Here is a 17,470-nt window from a genome sequence, read left to right as displayed (position 1 = left end):
AAATGGGGCAGCTTATGATTCTTTTCTCCCCTCCCCTCCACAGCCTGACCATTTTGTGCAGGACCCTGCAGTGTTGCGGGAAAAAGCAGAAGCCAGGCGCATGGCCTTCCTGGCCAGGAAGGGGTGAGCATTTAAGAGGCTGTGTTGGTGGGAGGGGGAAGCCCAGCCAACCACACAGGAAGCCCACACACAAACCCCAAGTGCTTTACATGTGTTAATTTAGTTCTGGCAACAGACCTATGAAGTAGCTACTATTACCATTACCCTCGTTTTACAGATGAGGAAACTGAGGCCCAGACATGTTAAGTAACCCGCCAAAGGTCACACAGCTGGTAGGTGGTGGAGCAGAGACTGAGTCCAGGTGGCCTATCTCTGGGGTCCACACTTGTAACCATTACTTGATAGATACTACAAGGGGTTTATCACCCAGTGTGGGAGCATGATGTGTCCACGGCTCGCTGGTGTCAGGCAGAGTGTAAAATGTGGGAGAGCCCAGACAGACAGACAAGCACATATCCTTTATGGCCAAGAGAGGCGTGTTAGGGATGGGGCATGTGAGCTGGGCCCTTAAAGGTGGAAAGTGTGCAAAGGAGTTCGTCATGTGAGGGGAAAAAGGCAAGAAAGCTCAGGGTGGTCAGGGAGGGGGTCTTCGAAGGGGAGCTGGGAACAGGTAACCAGAGACTCCTCTAATTCACCCCGTTGTCTTCCTGGGGGTGGGGTGCGGTCCAGAGGGGCCAAGGACCTGCCCCAGGTCCCTCTTCCACTTAAAGCCAAGCCAGGGGTTTCAAGCCCAGTCCCTCATCCTCGCCCTGGGACTCCCGCAGCCCTGCCCACTGGGTGCAGGGGGCCTAACCAAGTGGGGAAGACATTGGATCTCATTCTGAAGGCAGCCGGGAGCCACAGAAGGTCATTGAGCAGAGAGCAGAGTGACTCTGACCTCTGATCCATTGCAGCCCCCTGAGCACAGAGCTCTGGGTAAACCCAGCAGCTGATGTGGTCTCAAGAGGCCCAAGGTCATATCTGAGTGCACTTGGTCTTGGGAGGCCACCAAGCAAGGCCCTGGGGTGTAGAACTGGAGTCCTACCTCATCTGTATCACGTGGCCCTGGGTGGAGAAGAGAGGGGCTCATCCCCAGGCCCTCGTCCTCTCTGCACTGTGGGCTGCGTTCAGCCCACTAGCTGGTCCCTCAGAGCTTAGCCAGAGGCCCATCGGGAGGCAGGGCTCAGAGGAGAGTAAACAGAGGGCACGGTGCTGGCCGGAGCCCCCGCAGCCCTGCCCCTGCCGGGTTCCATTTCTCCTCCCCCTGGAAGCTGGGACGGGTATCCTGGCCCAAGCTTTGTGTCCTCTCCCAGGGTCTTCCGAGGAAGGCAAAGGGCTCTTCCCATCAGGGCCTCCTCCTTTGGCTGATGGGTTCTTGTGGGGGCGGGTTGTTCCTCCCTCAAGGTACCGGCATGACAGCTCGATGGCAGTGGCTGGCAGCCCCCGGGGCCACGGGCAGAGCCGAGAGACAACACAGGAACGCAGGAAGAAGGAATCCAGCAAGGCCACACGAGCCAACCACAACCGGAGAGCCATGACCGACCGCAAAAGAAGCAAAGGCATGATTCCATCCTGAGGCCGCTGCACCAGGGCCAGCTGGACCTGCCAGGCTGAGGTACCATAGCCTGGGGCCTCCTCGCCAGTTGGCCCCCTGCCAGGCCCCAAGTTCAAGTCCACCCCTCGACAGCCTCAGCTTCGCAGCCCCTGAGAAGGCCACCTCGTCGTCTGCCAGCCAGCCGTGAGCACCATCCTGCAGAACACACAGTGCCTTATCCACAGCAGAGGAACTGAGCAGCCAGCGCGCAGGTGCAAGGGACGGGGTTGGAACCCCAAGGCCAGCCCCCAAACCTCGTGCAGCTGGACACCACGTCCCTTTCTCCCTGGACGGCAGGAAACCTGTGTATTCAAAAACAAAAAAAAACACAAAAAAACCCTGCGAATAAAGTTTTGACCCTTTCAAGAAATGATCCGTGCCGGGCCTGTGACCCGCTCCCCGTGTCCCAGTGCTTCGATGACAGCCGCCGTCAGGAGAGGAGGGCGGCAGGGCGGTGCTCTTTTCATCAGCCTTTCACGCTCGCCTCTCATTTTCACCCCTCCTGATCTCGCTCTGCCTGTGTGGCCCAGAGAACATCACTCCCTTCTCTGAGCCTCCGGTCCCTGCCTGCGGAAGCAGGGGCTGAGCGTGTGAGGCCCTGCAGTCCTTTCTGTGAGCCCGTTCAGTCCCCATGACCGCCACCCTAGGAGGTAGGTAGGTACGATTTTCAGCCCCATAGTGCAGATGAAGGAGGCCAGGCACTGAGAACTGCAGGTGGCTGTCCGCCCACAGCCAGGAGGTGGGAGAACAGGGATTGGACACCCAGTCTGACCCCTGGCCTTTTCAGGGACCTGGGCCCCCACGGGTGGTGTCGTCTCCATCTCATAGCTGCCCAAGGATGGTCGGCCAGTGGCCGAGCCAAAACCAGAACTCAGTGCCTCCTGGTTGCACAGACGTTCCATTAAATCCTCCAAAATCAAGGGGTCAGAGACAGGAAGAAACAACTGACGATGTCACTACCAAGTCCTGTTGAAGCGAGTGGGACTTGGGCCTTGTTCCTCAAAGCCCCCTCCCAGGCATGGCCAACCAGCTCCTAGCATGGCCGCAGCTGCCAGACATCCCGATTCTTGGGCCGCCCAGAATGTGGCTGATCGGTGGCGGATCAGCAGCAGGGCATTTGCTGGACTGACCCCCCCGCCAGCCTGGCCCGGAGTCCATCAGTGGAAGCCAGGGCCCCTGCCCAGCTGGACCTTGACAGATCACCCTAGATGGTAGTGCACTTTATTTGCACGTGGTTAGGATGAGCGTCTGAAGCAGCGAGGCAGACAGGCACTTGATGAATTGGTTTTGTTAGGTCAGACTGCACAAGTGGAAATCAATAGCAATTCCTCTGTCGCACCAGTTCTCTCGGTGTGTTTGAGATGCAGAGTAGATATGGGGGTGGTGTCCTCCCATCACGCTGTCAAATTAGCTGAGATCAGGCCCAGGGACAGCTGTCCTGACAGGCAGCAGGAAGACTCTTTCCTCCTGGAGGCATTTGCCAGGGACCCAGCTCAGTGGCAGGCCCATTTTTTTTCTCTCTCTGAGCTGCTTAAGCCCAGCCCTTGGCCCTGGAGCGAAGTAAGGTGGGTTGGGTGGCGCTCCTGGGCTTTACCTGCCTTACCTGTTACTGTTTATACAGCCCCTCACACCTTCACTTGTCATCTGTACCTCCTGACCACCTGGAGTTCAGGCTTCACATTAGCGTCCTGGTTTAAAGGATTTGAGAAGACGGGGGATTTTTGAAATTTTCCAGAATGTAGTGCCAGGTCCAACTTAGTCTCCCTTGAAGAATCACCTCAAGGTGATTTTCCATTTCAGATCATGAGGGCATCCTTTCGGGCTTGCTTTGGAAACAGCTCAGGGGTCATCCAGAATAGTGCTAGCAGACGTACCCCTTCACCTCTTGGGGCCTCGGTTTTCCTACATATGAAGTGGGTACATTGGACCAGATGAATGGTTTCCACTTGGTGCCAATTAGATCCACCGAGGAGGCCCCAGGGTTTAAGATGGGCAGCATTATAAGTGAAGTGGGGTGGAGGCTCTGAACCCTGCCCACTCACTCACTGGGCCCTACCACCCCCATGACTGCTCCTAAGCAGGAATTTTCTAAGTGCCTTCTCTGTACCCTGGCAGAGAACATGACTATCACAGGCATTTCCCAGGAAGCTTTTAAGACCTTGTGCCTCCAAGAGGACTTAAGATTTGAGTGTCTTTGTCTCCAGTCCATGATTGGCAGTGACGGTGGACATGTCAGTTTGAACAGTGCATCTGTGCCTCTGTGAGGTGGGTGGGCAGAGCCATTCAAAGGGGCCCCGGCAGCCCAGGGAGGGCAAGTAACATGCCTGGAGCCCATGGATACAGATCCTTTCTGAGTGGCCCTCTGAGATGGCTAGGTGCAGTTTGGAAGAGTAGATACTTAGCAAGAACCTGCCTGTCCCAGCCACACCAGAAGCTTGGGTTAAATAATACAGGGAGAGAAACAAACAAACAATAAAAGTTAAACCCACCAAAAATGCAGGGGGGTGTTGTGTAGCCCTTTAACATGATGTCAAGGAATACTTGGTAGCAACATGAGAAACTAAATATTCAAGAATTTAAAAAAAAATTAAGAATAAATGTGAAAGCAGAATACATGGTAATGCACCATGATTGTGAAAATGTTAGAAAAAAGTTTTTTTTGCATTTTTCCAAGTCTGGAAGGGAATGTGCATAACTGAAAATGATGATAAGAGCATGGATGACGATGGTGGTGAGACCACAATTATTTGTAATTAGAATAAAAAGCACTTACTGTGGCCAGAGTTTCTGCCTGGCTCATTCCTTGCATTATCTTGTTTAATCCTCACACAGGTACAGATGAGAAGACCGAGGTACAGAGAGGGTAGGTGGCCTGTCCAAGGTCACACATTTAGCAAGTGACTGAGGGAGGATTTGGTCCCAGGATTGTCTCCTAAAGCCGACTCTTAACCCCGAAGCCACCTACCATTCATTTCCCCCACACCCGCATCCTCTTTACTACTGTTCTTACAAAGAAAGAAAAATACAAGTAGCAGCTGCAGAACAAGAGGATGGGAAATGCCATTTCAGCAGACCAAGCTGATGGGATTTTGATTTCATGTATGTTGGACTGTTTGATATTGTCCCCCAGATCTCAGATGCTCTGAGTTTCATTTTTAAACTTCCTATTTCCAAATTCATGTATCCTTTCCTCTGTGTGTCCAGTCTGCCATTAAGCCCACTGAATGATTCTTCATTTTTGTGTCCAGTCTCTCTAAGGCTGGAGGCTAAGATGGGGCTAGCAGAGGCTGGGGAGCACTGAGACCTGGGAGGGGGCCAGGAGGTGGGAAAGTCAAGGGATCCAGGGTGAATGTGGAAGGGGGGGCAGAGGAGAGGGAATGCAGTGTTAGGCTGCAGTCTAGAGGTCAAGCAGGCTAAGACAATGGGGCTCACTGCCCAGCTTTGCCAGGAAGTCGTGGGGAGATAGCCAGTGGGAAGAATGGGAAATGAGGAAGAGGAGGCAGGAGAGTGGGCCCACCTAAGAAGGAACTTGACATCAAAGAGAACGAAGAGGGGGCTCAGAGGTGAGGAGGGAGTGTTGGCATCCAGAGCATGTTTATGGGATCTTTAGAAGGAGCGGGGGAGGTGCCTAGGGGACCCACCTTGGGGACGCTAGTCCCTAGGGAGGGGAAGGGTGGAGCCAGAGCCCCCGTGGAGCTCTCAGATCAGCCCAGTGGAGTGAGGGGCAGCCTGGCATCAGCTCTTACCTAGATCTCTGTGCCGGGGCAGCAGGGAGGGGCCTTGACCTCAGTCAGAAGCTATTGCAATTCTGCAGGCTGAACCGAGATGAAAAATTCAGTCTAAAGGTTACCATCTCCAGCCCTATGTGTGTGTGTGATGAGTGGTGGAGGGATTGTAAAATGAGCATTAAATTCCAACTTCACATCATACTAGAAATTCTCTTCCAACAATCGATAATCACCAAGAGAATTTTACACAGACTGGCAGAACTGGAGAGCCTTAAAGGGCGTTTAGTCCAGAGTTTTTCAACCTATTTAAAACCCCTAACCTGCCCCAATCTCAGGCCCTGGGATTTCGGATTCCACCTCCTCCCCTGGGGATGGGGAAGTTTGCCCTGCTTAAGAATTCACTGGGCTCCTGGGGGTCTCTCCCAGCCCTGGAGGTGGTGTGGAGCTTCACTTGCTTTGGTCTGAATTACAAAAACAACGGGTCCTTAATTCTAGTTCTCCACATATGAAATTATGACATTGAATATGCTTTGTCTGGCTGCATGAGCCTACCCTCAGCAATCTGACATGTCCCTTAAATGCTCTGCCATCCCGAGGGGGTAATTATGGTTTTCTCCTCCTTAAAGTGGTTTTCATAGAAGATCCTGGCAGAAAAAGAGCCTCCAGCAGGATGAGCACCAATCATTCCTGTACACTTAGGATTTTATTTACAGAGATTACACGCAGGCACCCACCCTGTCTCCCATCTCATGGTCTGATCTACTTAGCGTTCTTTCCCATGCACATTCCCAGGCCTCACGTGTCCATCCTTTTTATTTTTAATTTGCTCATAAAGGTGGCCAGGGGTGGTGAAAAAAAGCACTGGATGGAGGGTCAGGAGGCTGGGGCCCAGGTTCTAGACTTCAATAAGCTGTGTGACCTTATGTCAGTCACTCGGACTCTCTGGGCCTTGATTTCTTCTTGTGCGAAACAGGGATGATCATTCTCTAAGCCCTCTTGCCTCGTGGGGACCAGTAACTGTGAGGGTCAGATGATGTCACAACTGGGGGACACTCTGAGAGCAGTGAACTTGTTCAGTCGGGAAAGAAGAAAACTGGTGGGCAGCCCTCTGCACTCTGCACTTGTCCAGCCCTGCATTACTCTGCTCTCTTTTAATCACCCTGCCACAAACCTCTTTGCACAAATCACCTGTTATTTCCAGGGGGGGCACATTTCTAAATGTGGGATTCTGGGGTCCCAGGGCCATGAACAGTTTTAGAGCTGCCTCTATCTGTATTTTTGCTGATAGCTCCCACCAGGAGGACAGAATTGGGGATGGCTTTTACCTCCGTGGGCAAGTTCTGTCATGAAACAGCCTTCCCCACAGGCCCCTGCCTCTAGGGAGCCTCGGGAACAGTCGAGCTGAGACCCCTTTGGATGGGAGTTTGATTAGTGGCAGGTGAGGCTGCCGTCTGTTCCTGTGACAGGCTCACCAGGTCCACATGATGATGGGCAGAGCCCCGCCCCCAGGTCCAGTCAGCCTGTCACAGGAGAGGAGCAACAGGTGAGGACCAGCTGGGAGACCTGCTAAAGGGGATGCATGTGGCTTGTTACACCTGGAAAACCAGACTCCCCCGCTCGGGAGGGGTGCGCACAAAAAGGCATTGGTTCCTCCCCGAGAGTCATAACTCAGAGTAACATGCAATGGGCAGGCCAGAACTTTTCCTTGGGGATCTGGGGCTTCTGAATGGCCAGTGGCCTATTTCGCTTTTGCCATTCAGAGCAGGGGCCAGGCTCTGGGGTCAGAAGCCAGCTGGCCTCAGCCCCTGTCTGTCTGTGTGACTCTGAGCAAGGTGGCCTCACCTCTCCGAGCCACAGACAGTTGTCTTGTCTGTAAATTGGAGATGCTGGCAGGATGGCTGGGATAAGGCGTGTACAGTCGTGGACTGCTGTGAGGTGGCCAGTGAACTCGCAGGGCCCTGCTCACAGGGACCCAGGTGAGGGGTGGCGGGTGCCTCCCACCAATGCTCCAGCCAGCTTTCTGGGCACCCCACGTCTCACCCCCTCAGCACAGCTGCCCTGACTCCTCCAGGGCAGTCTTCCCAGAGGCCTCTGGGCTCAGGATGACCTAGACACACAGGAGCCAGAGAGAGAAGAGGACAGGCACAAGTCAGCCTGGTAAGTGTGTGCTGGGTGCCCTGGGAGCCCAGAGGAGGTGCCCAGGGGACTGTAAACTACCTCACTGAATCCTTGAAACAAAGCCAGTGATAGGTGTGATTATAAGCCCCATTTAGCAGGTTAGTCGCTTGATCGTGGCTAAGTCAGGATTCAAACCCAGGTTTGCCAGCCTCCAAAGTCCCTATTTTCAGCTTCTTGGTTTTCCTACCTCTCTATAGCTTGGCACTTGAACAGGAAGCCACAATACTCTACAAGCGGTTGGCTTAGCATGAAAAAGAGGACCTATCACCTCCTCCGTTCTAAACACCATACTTCTGATGATACCACCTCTCTAATAGAGTCATTCCATTGACAGAGGGGCAGGGGAAAGGAGAGGAGAGTAGAAAGCCGGGCAGGACCTATTTTCCAAATCCCCACTCTGCCACAGTCTCCCCTGTCTGCCAGTGGAAGGAAAGGATAATCATTGGAGGGCGCAGTTTGAAGGAGGGGTTTCATAAGGAAAGCTTAGTGAACCAAGGAGACAAAGCATCTCGTGGAATTTCAGCCCCAGGGCAGGAAGTGGCTTCTCTGTTGGAAGCCTATACAGGAGGGAGACAGAAGTCTGCTTTGACATCAGGAAGGAAGGAAGATGGATGGAAGCAGAGGACCCTGTTACACAGTGAAAGGTGTGGGGAAAAGATAAGGTCTGCCTGAGGAAGACACGAGGCTGCTGGGTTTACAACAGTTAGAGACACCGAAAACAAGATTGTCAAGGGACACCGAGGGGAACACAAGAAAGCGATCCGTCCTCAGAGGGATGGAAAGGAGGTAGGGAACATGGTTTTAAAGCAGCTGGGACAACGGCAGTGTCGGGGAGGGGTCACTTGGATGACTCAGCGGTACAGTCATCCCCAAAGCTCTCAGCCATCATTTTGTGGACTGAATATGCTAATTAGGCACAGGTCCCTAGAGACTGTGCAGGGAGCACCCCCCCACCATTAACTTGCTGGCTGAAGCAATGTAACAAAACTACCCCTGACAGGCCTGTGCTAAGCACAGCACAAGCCTTATCCCGCATGTCTTCCCAAGCACCTTGTGAGGTCTCATCATCGTTATCCCATTTTCCACATGAGGAAACTGAGGCTCACAGAGGAGAAGCAACCCGCCCAAAGTCTCCTGGCTGTAGAGGCGCAGAGCCGGAGTTCAAACTCGGGCATGTTCTGCTTCCATAATCCATGTGTTTTTGTTGGTGGTGGTGGTGGTCATACCACGCAGCTCACGGGATCTTGGTTCCCCAACCAGGGATTGAACCCGCGCCCTCGGCAGTGAAAGCACAAAGTCCTGGTTAGGACTAGACCGCCAGGGAATCCCCATAATCCATGTTTAAGCACAAGATGAGACAGCAAAGGGCCCTATTTGGAAGGTGTATTAAGTGAGGTTTGAGGTAGCCTAGATCTTAAATGTCAGGCTGAGAAATTTGAACTTGATCTTATAGGTAGTGGGGAGCTATTAAAGGCGTTTGAGCAGGGGAGTTGACCTGGCAGCCTTCTGAGGGTTCAGTGGAGAGGAAGGGTCCAGAGCAGTCGAGGAAGTTTCCATGTAGGAGTCCTGAAGGCAGGATAAGCCAGGAGCAGCAGGAAGGGAGTCAGCACCCTTGTACTCACAGACTGTCGATGGAAGAGCTCCCAGCCAACGCTCTCTGCATTCCATCATTGCCCTGTCCTTGATGCCGGCTGGAGCCTGCCCTTGGCTTTCAGTCTGTGCATAAATCCAAGCATATCAGGCCAAGGCCTCAGTGAAAAGGGAAAAATGATTTTTACACGGTGTGGTGGATATAAGCTCCGGAGCCAACTGCCCTGTTTTTGAACCTCTGCTCCACTCTCACTAGCTGTGTTACCCTAGGCAAGACACTTAACCTCTCTGAGCCTCATTTTCCACCTGTAAAATGGGGTGGAGGGCAGTGCCCACCTCGGATTGAGGATCCAGTGATACAGGGCATGTTAATGGCATGGGGCCCAGGCCTGGTCCTGGGTGAATGCCTGGAAAAGGCAGCTTTGCGTGTGTGTGTGTGTGTGTGTGATCTTCTGAGTGGGCCAATGCCCGCCCCTGGTACAGTGTTCATCCTTTCCTAACACTCAAGAAGCTGCCATTACCTCCATCTTGCCTGGGGAATTTGTATTCCCTCCAACTTTGCACATTGCTCAGACATTTATTTTATTTGTTTGTTTGTTTGTTTTTTAACATCTTTATTGGAGTATAATCACTTTACAATGTTGTGTTAGTTTCTACTGTATAACAAAGTGAATCAGCTATATGTATACATGTATCCCCACATCCCCTCACTCTTGCGTCTCCCTCCCACCCTCCCTATCCCACACCTCTAGGTGGTCACAAAGCACCGAGCTGATCTCCCCTCCCCGTGCAATACAGCTGCTTCCCACTAGCTATTTTACATTTGGTAGTGTATATATGTCCATGCCACTCTCTCACTTCGTCCCAGCTTACCCTTCCCCCTCCCCATGTCCTCAAGTCCATTCTCTACATGCTCAGACATTTTAAATTCATTGATTTCTGTCCCTTCCTCAGAAGACTTCAAGCTCATCTGTAGGACAGTCCGTGTTCCTTGTTGTTGGAAGGGCTGGCTGCATCATGGGGATGGAACCTATTTCTTTTTAGTAACTTACATTGGCCCCCCTCTACCTTCTTACAAAAGCAGTAACGTGCTTGGTGTGGGTCACACAAATAAGCAAAGAAAGAAAAACCAGCAGAAATAATCGCTGTTAGGATTTTAGTTCTCATCTTTCTAGCATTATTTTAGAAAAAGGAATATAAACATTGGTTTTCTACAAAAATGAGATCATTCGACACATGCTGTTCTCACCATTTTTTCAGTTAATAAGACATTGTGAACATTTTTCCAGTTCTCATCTGCATCCTTTAACAGGCAAATGCATGTCTAGTTATCTTTATTTTGCAAATTGGATCTTGCAGAGCCCCAAGGAGTGGATGCAGGTATACACGGCCCGGAGGCCTCCATTAAGACAGCATTTACATCTGGCTTCTCCCTCTGGTGGCCCTATTTCCTATCCTTCCTTTGTCAAGCTGAAGGATATTAACCCCAAGGGCATTCCTTAATAAACCTCCTGCACCCTAACTTCCAGCCCAGAGTCTGCTTCCCAGGGAACCCAGCCTGTGATAGGTGGCATTCTTGTGTTTACCGTGGACTAGCCTAGAATGCTCTGAGGGCTGGGCCTTCCTTCTTTCTTTGAGCTGCCGGGACAAATTGGACTCCATCCAGAGCTGAAAAGTTTTGAGCCTTGGCAGGCTGCCCTGGAGTGCCAGAAGTTTACAGGGTGGCCCCTAGCTGGGTTAATTAAGCAGACAGCTGGGTGAGGATTTACTGTAAGTAATCTTTACTCCCCTTGACACCCCTCCAAGGTGACATCTCCAGAAATAATAAGAATCATAGCTGTCATTGTGAATATCACGGTGAGTATTTTGCAGATGAGGAAACCAACTCAGAGAGGGTAAGTAACTTGGCTGAGTTTACACAGCTAGTGAGTGGTGGGGCTTTAATTCTAACGCAGGACTGTCCATTCTAAAGTTAGTGGTCTTCAGCAAAGGAAACCATAAACAAGACCAAAAGACAACCCTCAGAATGGGAGAAAATATTTGCCAATGAAGCAACTGACAAAGGATTAATCTCCAAAATTTATAAGCAGCTCATGCAGCTCAATAACAAAAAAACAAACAACCCAATCCAAAAATGGGCAGAAGACCTAAATAGACATTTCTCCACAGAAGATATACAGACTGCCAACAAACACATGAAAGGATGCTCAACATCTTTACTCATTAGAGAAATGCAAATCAAAACTACAATGAGATATCATCTCACACCAGTCAGAATGGCCATTATCAAAAAATCTAGAAACAATAAATGCTGGAGAGGGTGTGGAAAAAAGGGAACACTCTTGCACTGCTGGTGGGAATGTGAATTGGTACAGCCACTATGGAGAACGGTATGGAGGTTCCTTAAAAAACTACAAATAGAACTACCATATGACCCAGCAATCCCACTACTGGGCATATACCCTGAGAAAACCATAATTCAAAAAGAGTCATGTACCAAAATGTTCATAGCAGCCCTATTTACAATAGCCCAGAGATGGAAACAACCTAAGTGTCCATCATTGGATGAATGGATAAAGAAGATGTGGCACATATATACAATGGAATATTACTCAGCCATAAAAAGAAACGAAATTGAGCTATTTGTAATGAGGTGGATGGATCTAGAGTCTGTCATACAGAGTAAAGTAAGTCAGAAAGAGAAAGACAAATACTGTATGCTGACACATATTTATGGAATTTAAGAAAAAAAATGTCATGAAGAACACAGGGGTAAGACAGGAATAAAGACACAGACCTACTAGAGAATGGACTTGAGGATATGGGGAGGGGGAAGGGTAAGCTGTGACAAAGTGAAAGAGCGGCATGGACATATATACACTACCAAACGTAAGGTAGATAGCTAGTGGGAAGCAGCCGCATAGCACAGGGAGATCAGCTCGATGCTTTGTGACCGCCTGGAGGGGTGGGATAGGGAGGGTGGGAGGGAGACGCAAAAGGGAGGGGATATGGGAACATATGTATATGTATAATTGATTAAATTTGTTATAAAAAAATAAATAAAAATAAAATAATAAAAAAAAATAAGTAAATAAAATTAGTGCTCTTTACACTTCACTAGAGCTATTCAGTAGGAATAATATCAATAATATGACCTTTTGGATTGTTGTTATTGTTCAAATTAAATGACATGTGAACTGCTGAGCACCGAGTACAATGCCTGGCTCATAGTAAATGGTTGATAAATGTAAATCATTAATCAGAACCCCACCCCCACCCCAGGGGCTTCCCTTTCTTCTTAGAATGAAATCCAGGACTTCCCTGGTGGCGCAGTGGTTAAGAATCCGCCTGCCAATGCAAGGGACATGGGTTCAAGCCCTGGTCCGGGAAGATTCCACATGCTGTGGAGCAACTAAGCCTGTGTTCCACAACTACTGAGCCTGCGCTCTTGAGCCCGCAAGCCTAGAGCCCATGCTCCACAACAAGAGAAGCCATGGCAATGAGAAGCCCGTGCACCGCAATGAAGAGTAGTCCCCGCTCGCCGCACCTAGAGAAAGCCCGCGTGCACCAACAAAGACCCAACGCAGCCAAAAATAAACAAATAAATAAATTTATTAAAAAAACAAACAAAAAAGAATGAAATCCAAACTCTTTTAGTGTGGCTTACGAGACCACACAGCATCTGACCCTGTCATTCCCTCTCTTCCTTCAGTACAGTGACTAAACCAAACTCACATCTACCTCAGGGCCTTCGCACTTGCTGTTCTCATTTACTGGAATGCTCTTACTCTGGGTCTTTACCTGACTGATATTTCTATTCAAATCGCAGCTCAGATGTCATCTCCATAGAGAAGACTTCCTTGACCATTTAATGTTGCTCTTCAAACCTGAGTCACTCCCTATATGTTACCCAGTTTTATTTTCTTCATAGCCCTTAACATGAGCTATAATTCTTATTTACTTTCTTGTTTACTGTCTGTCTCACCTTAAGCTCCAAGAGGGTAAAGGTCTTTCTGGTTCTCCACTATTTGCCCAAGGTCTAGGACAGTGCCAGGAAGAATAGGCACTCAACAGAGATGTATTGGTTGAATGAATGAATGAATGGTTTCTACCAGTTTGAAGAGATGTTTCTGAATACAAGAGAGAAGCTAGAGGAATAGGACATCAGCATAAAACTCTTTGCCCAGAGAGCAGTCCTACTTGCTCAGAGCTATACCAGATGCTACTTCTGAAGACAATTTCAGAGACCTTCTGGAACTTGCTTTATGAGGCACCTAAGCAATTAGCTTTTCCTGACACCTGTGCAAGGGAACCAGGTGCAGAGTCCTTGGGGCTTTCTAACTGTAAAGACAGCTCTTGTCTCCAGAACATGCCTCCAGCTGAGCTTGGGACAGAGGTGAATTTTTTTTTCCAGCAATAAACAGCTTCTCTGTGTCAGTCTGAGGAGGGTGCTAATCCTCACTTCCCCCACCTTTGGGCAGACCCACCCAGCCCTGGGTAGGTCCAGCTCCCATTTGGCAGTGCCAATCAAGGACAAGTGCCCACTGGGACCTCAGGAAGAGGAGCCCTGGGCCACCCAGCAGCCGGGTTCCAGGCCTGGAGCCAGGGCTGGGGGCTCACATTTTTCATCTCTCTGTGATCAAGCTCTCTCCTCCTTTTACTTATACCCCCACATTATGAAGAGCGTACATGTTTGATGCAGAAAACTTAGAACTCATGGGGAAATACAATGGAAAAGAAAATAGTTCAGCCAGTTCACCACGGTGAACAATTTGGTGTGAGCATTTCCTCTTTTTTTTGGCCACACCTCACTGCTTGAGGGATCTTAGTTCCCAGACCAGGGATTGAACCCAGGCCCACAGCAGTGAAAGCGCTGAGTCTTAAAAAATGTATCATGCTTGGGCTTCCCTGGTGGCGTAGTGGTTAAGAATCTGTCTGTCGGGGCTTCCCTGGTGGCGCAGTGGTTGAGAGTCCGCCTGCCGATGCAGGGGACACGGGTTTGTGCCCCAGTCCGGGAAGATCCCACATGCTGCAGAGCAGCTAGGCCCGTGAGCCATGGCCGCTGGGCCTGCGCGTCCGGAGCCTGTGCTCCACAACGGGAGAGGCCACAATAGTGAGAGGCCTGCGTACTGCAAAAAAAAAAAAAAAAAAAAAAATCTGTCTGCCAATGCAGGGGACATGGGTTCGAGCCTTGGTCCAGGAAGATCCCACATGCTGCGGAGCAACTAAGCCCATGTGCCACAACTACTGAGCCTGCGCTCTGGAGCCTGCAAGCCACAACTACTGAGCCTGCGTGCCACAACTACTGAAGCCCGTGCACCTAGAGCCCGTGCTCTGCAACAAGAGAAGCCACAATGAGAAGTCCCCGCACTGCAACAAAGAGTAGCCCCCGCTCACCACAACTAGAGAAAGCCCGCGCACAGCAACGAAGACCCAACATAGTCAAGAATAAAAACAAATAAATTTAAAAATGTATCATGGTGTATAGGAATTTGTGACCTCCTTTTTTCACTTAGCTTTATATTTTGACTGTTTTATCTGAGCATTTGCCTTAAACATTTTTTACTGAATTGCTTTCTTTGCTATAAAATATTTTTATTAGAACATCAGTATCTGCTTGTTGCAAGAAAAAGTCAACCACTGTTGCACAAAGTGCAGGCTTGAAATACTAGCCCTCAGGTGTGTTTTCCCAGGAGAATTTAGTGCACATCCTGCAGTACTGTGTGTGTACCCTTATCAATGTGCATGTGTCTACATAAGTGAGATCAAACTAAACAACTAAACATAACCGTTTTGCAGCTTGATTTCGTTCTCACTTTTCAACTACACACTGAGTCACCTGTCTTTTTTTTTTGTCTGCATAGATTTCTGTGGTATGAATCTACCTTGTATTTAACCACTCCCCTATTGAAAGGCGTTTTTCTTCTTTTTTAATTCCGAACAATGCTCCAATGACTTTTTGTGTGGGTTCATGTGCACATGGGATTCTGGAGTATTTTTCTAGATGTGGAAGATCAAGGTCAAAAGCAACAAATATTTAAATAAAAGATATCGACAAGGTACCCTCCAAAATCACTGTCCCAATGCCTGTGGGCAGTGCTTCTTCACTAAAATACTGGTGCTGCTAATCTTTTCCATCTTTGTCCATCTGATGCGCGAAAAATGGTATTTCATTTTGTTTCTTTATTAGTGAAACTGGGCATCTTTTCATGTTTGTGGCCATTTGTATTCCTTAATTGCCTATTCCTGTCATTCACCCCAGCTTCTACTTAGTCTTATGGATTTGGAAGACTGCTTCATATTAGTGAGGTTGGATATGCCATGTTTGTTGGATATTTCCTTCATATTGAGGTTGGATATGCCGTGTTTGTTAGATATTGTCTCCCAGTTAAAACTTGGTTTTAAATGACTGCATATTTCACCTCAATAGTAATTCCTGTTTTGGATATTTCATAACCCCCCCACCCCCCACCCATTATAAACAACATGATGAACATCTCTTGTGGACCTTTTTTTTTTTTTTTTTTAGGAAAAGTTGCTAGAAGTGGAATTTATTGGATCAAGGGTATGTATATTAAGGATCTTAATACATATGTACAAAACATCCTCCAGGAAATGGTACCACTGCACACACTCTTTCCAGTAGTGCATCTGTGCCAATTTTCCGTATCATTTCTTTTGGCTGTGCCATGCAGCATACGGGATCTTAGTTCCCCCACCCAGGGATCGAATCCGTGCCCCCTGCAGTGGAAGCGCGTAGTCGTAACCACTGGACCGCCAGGGAATTCCCCCTCTGGTTTTTAGGGAAGAATCCTTCCTTGTCCCTTTCCTTGCTTCTGGTGGTTGCTGGCAATCTCTGGCATTCCTTGGCCTGTGAAAGCTCAACTCCAATCTCTGTTGCTGTCTTCATATGGTCTTCTTAAAAGGGCACCAGTCATTGGATTTAGGGCCCACCCCAACCTATTACGACCTGATCTTAATTTAACTACTTACATCTGCAAAGACCCTAGTTTCAAATAAGGTCACATTCTGAGGTTCTGGGTGGAAAATATTCAATCCCCTAAAATAAGTAAAACAGGGTTTATTATTTTAATGTTTGGCTCTTACTGAAAGGACACACCCACACCCACCCACACCCACACCTCAACAGCCCAGAAATGCTGATGACAAATAATAGGGCTTTTTTTTTTTTTTTTTTGGCTGGGCTGCACTGCATGCAGGATCTTCCCCGATCAGGGATCGAACCTGCACCCCCTGCAGTGGGAGCAGAGAGCCTTAACCACTGGACCACCAGGGAAGTCCAATAAAGGGGCATTTTAATGTAGAATGGCTTAGAAATACACTTGCTGCTTGGGCTGAATGTGCCCCGAGACAAGTGATCAACTAAGCTCATTCTAACTCTGCTGCCCTGAGCTCGTCATCAGGTGCTCAAGAATAATGTAGAATAACTCTTCGAGAATGCTCCCTGCTTTACTGTTTCTCACTAGCACGTTGCCCTCAAATCGTTGGGAACAGTGTAAAGTAAGTGACAATCTTCAACCTCCAGAGTGTTCCTCTATTAATGCTGAAATCATTCTTAGGATCAGTCTTAGAATGAAACCCTACTTTGGTTCAGGTCTTGATTTGGCCCCCAGAGCTGTACTACCTTTGGCAGGTCATGATTTCTCAAGGGCTTGACTTCATCTTCATTAAGATATGCCTCAGGTAGGGCAAACTGGGCAACTCCTAAGTTCTCTCCTACCCCTGTGTTTCCCGACCTGACTCTTCCCCGTTAGTTGCTGGTGGTTGATCCAGCTCTGGCCCAATCAAGCCAAGCTCCAGGTGAAATATGGTGGACAGGTGAGTCACTCATCTTCCCAGGCCAGTTACCAAACAACTACTCTACTCCTGTTCAGCACATCCCAGTGCTCTCCATGGCTACTCCCAGCCATGCTGCATGCTTTCCAACGTCCCTTACAGCCATCAGAAGATGAGCGCTGGCCCAGAGAGGTACGCCAGCTTACCCAAAGATACTCAGCAAGTTAAAGGCAGAATGGAGACTAAATCTTCAGGCCATGGTTTGTTCCTCCGCTGGATCCATGGAGCTTCCCTAGGGCCAAGCCAGTTAGCTATCCTCTGCCTGACTTAAGAATGGAGTTATTGGTTTAGAAGCCAAAGCTGAAGATAACATCACCAACTCTAGCTCATGGTTTGAAAACTAGAATTCTTCTTTGGAAGTTAATGGGAAACCCAAAATAATGGAATCTGCCCTTCAGATGTTCGCAGAGGACTTTGAAGTGGTGTCAAATAACTGTTAAGTGAAGATCAGGTAGTTAAAAAGCACCCCATGCAGAAGCAGGTC

At 49.1% G+C, this 17,470-nt stretch overlaps 1 protein-coding gene across 6 annotated transcripts in view; it reads left to right on the top strand.

The window, feature by feature from the left end:
* Nucleotides 1–2,003, top strand: part of ASCC2 (activating signal cointegrator 1 complex subunit 2) — a 40,196-nt gene extending 38,193 nt beyond the window's left edge. For all 6 annotated transcript variants that reach the window (XM_081251645.1, XM_081251644.1, XM_081251642.1 and 3 more), the window contains 2 exons: nt 44–123; nt 1,444–2,003. In XM_081251645.1, the coding sequence (XP_081107771.1) occupies nt 44–123; nt 1,444–1,615 (252 nt within the window). In that variant the 3' untranslated portion in view covers nt 1,616–2,003. The remainder of the gene's footprint in view (nt 1–43; nt 124–1,443) is intronic.
* Nucleotides 2,004–17,470: the final 15,467 nt, after the last annotated feature.

This window comes from Mesoplodon bidens (genome assembly GCF_964165515.1).
Source record: "Mesoplodon bidens genome assembly, chromosome: 13".
NCBI classification, from domain to species: Eukaryota; Metazoa; Chordata; class Mammalia; order Artiodactyla; family Ziphiidae; genus Mesoplodon; species Mesoplodon bidens.
Note: the sequence above shows the minus strand (reverse complement) of the source record. Positions and strands in the feature narration are given on the sequence as shown.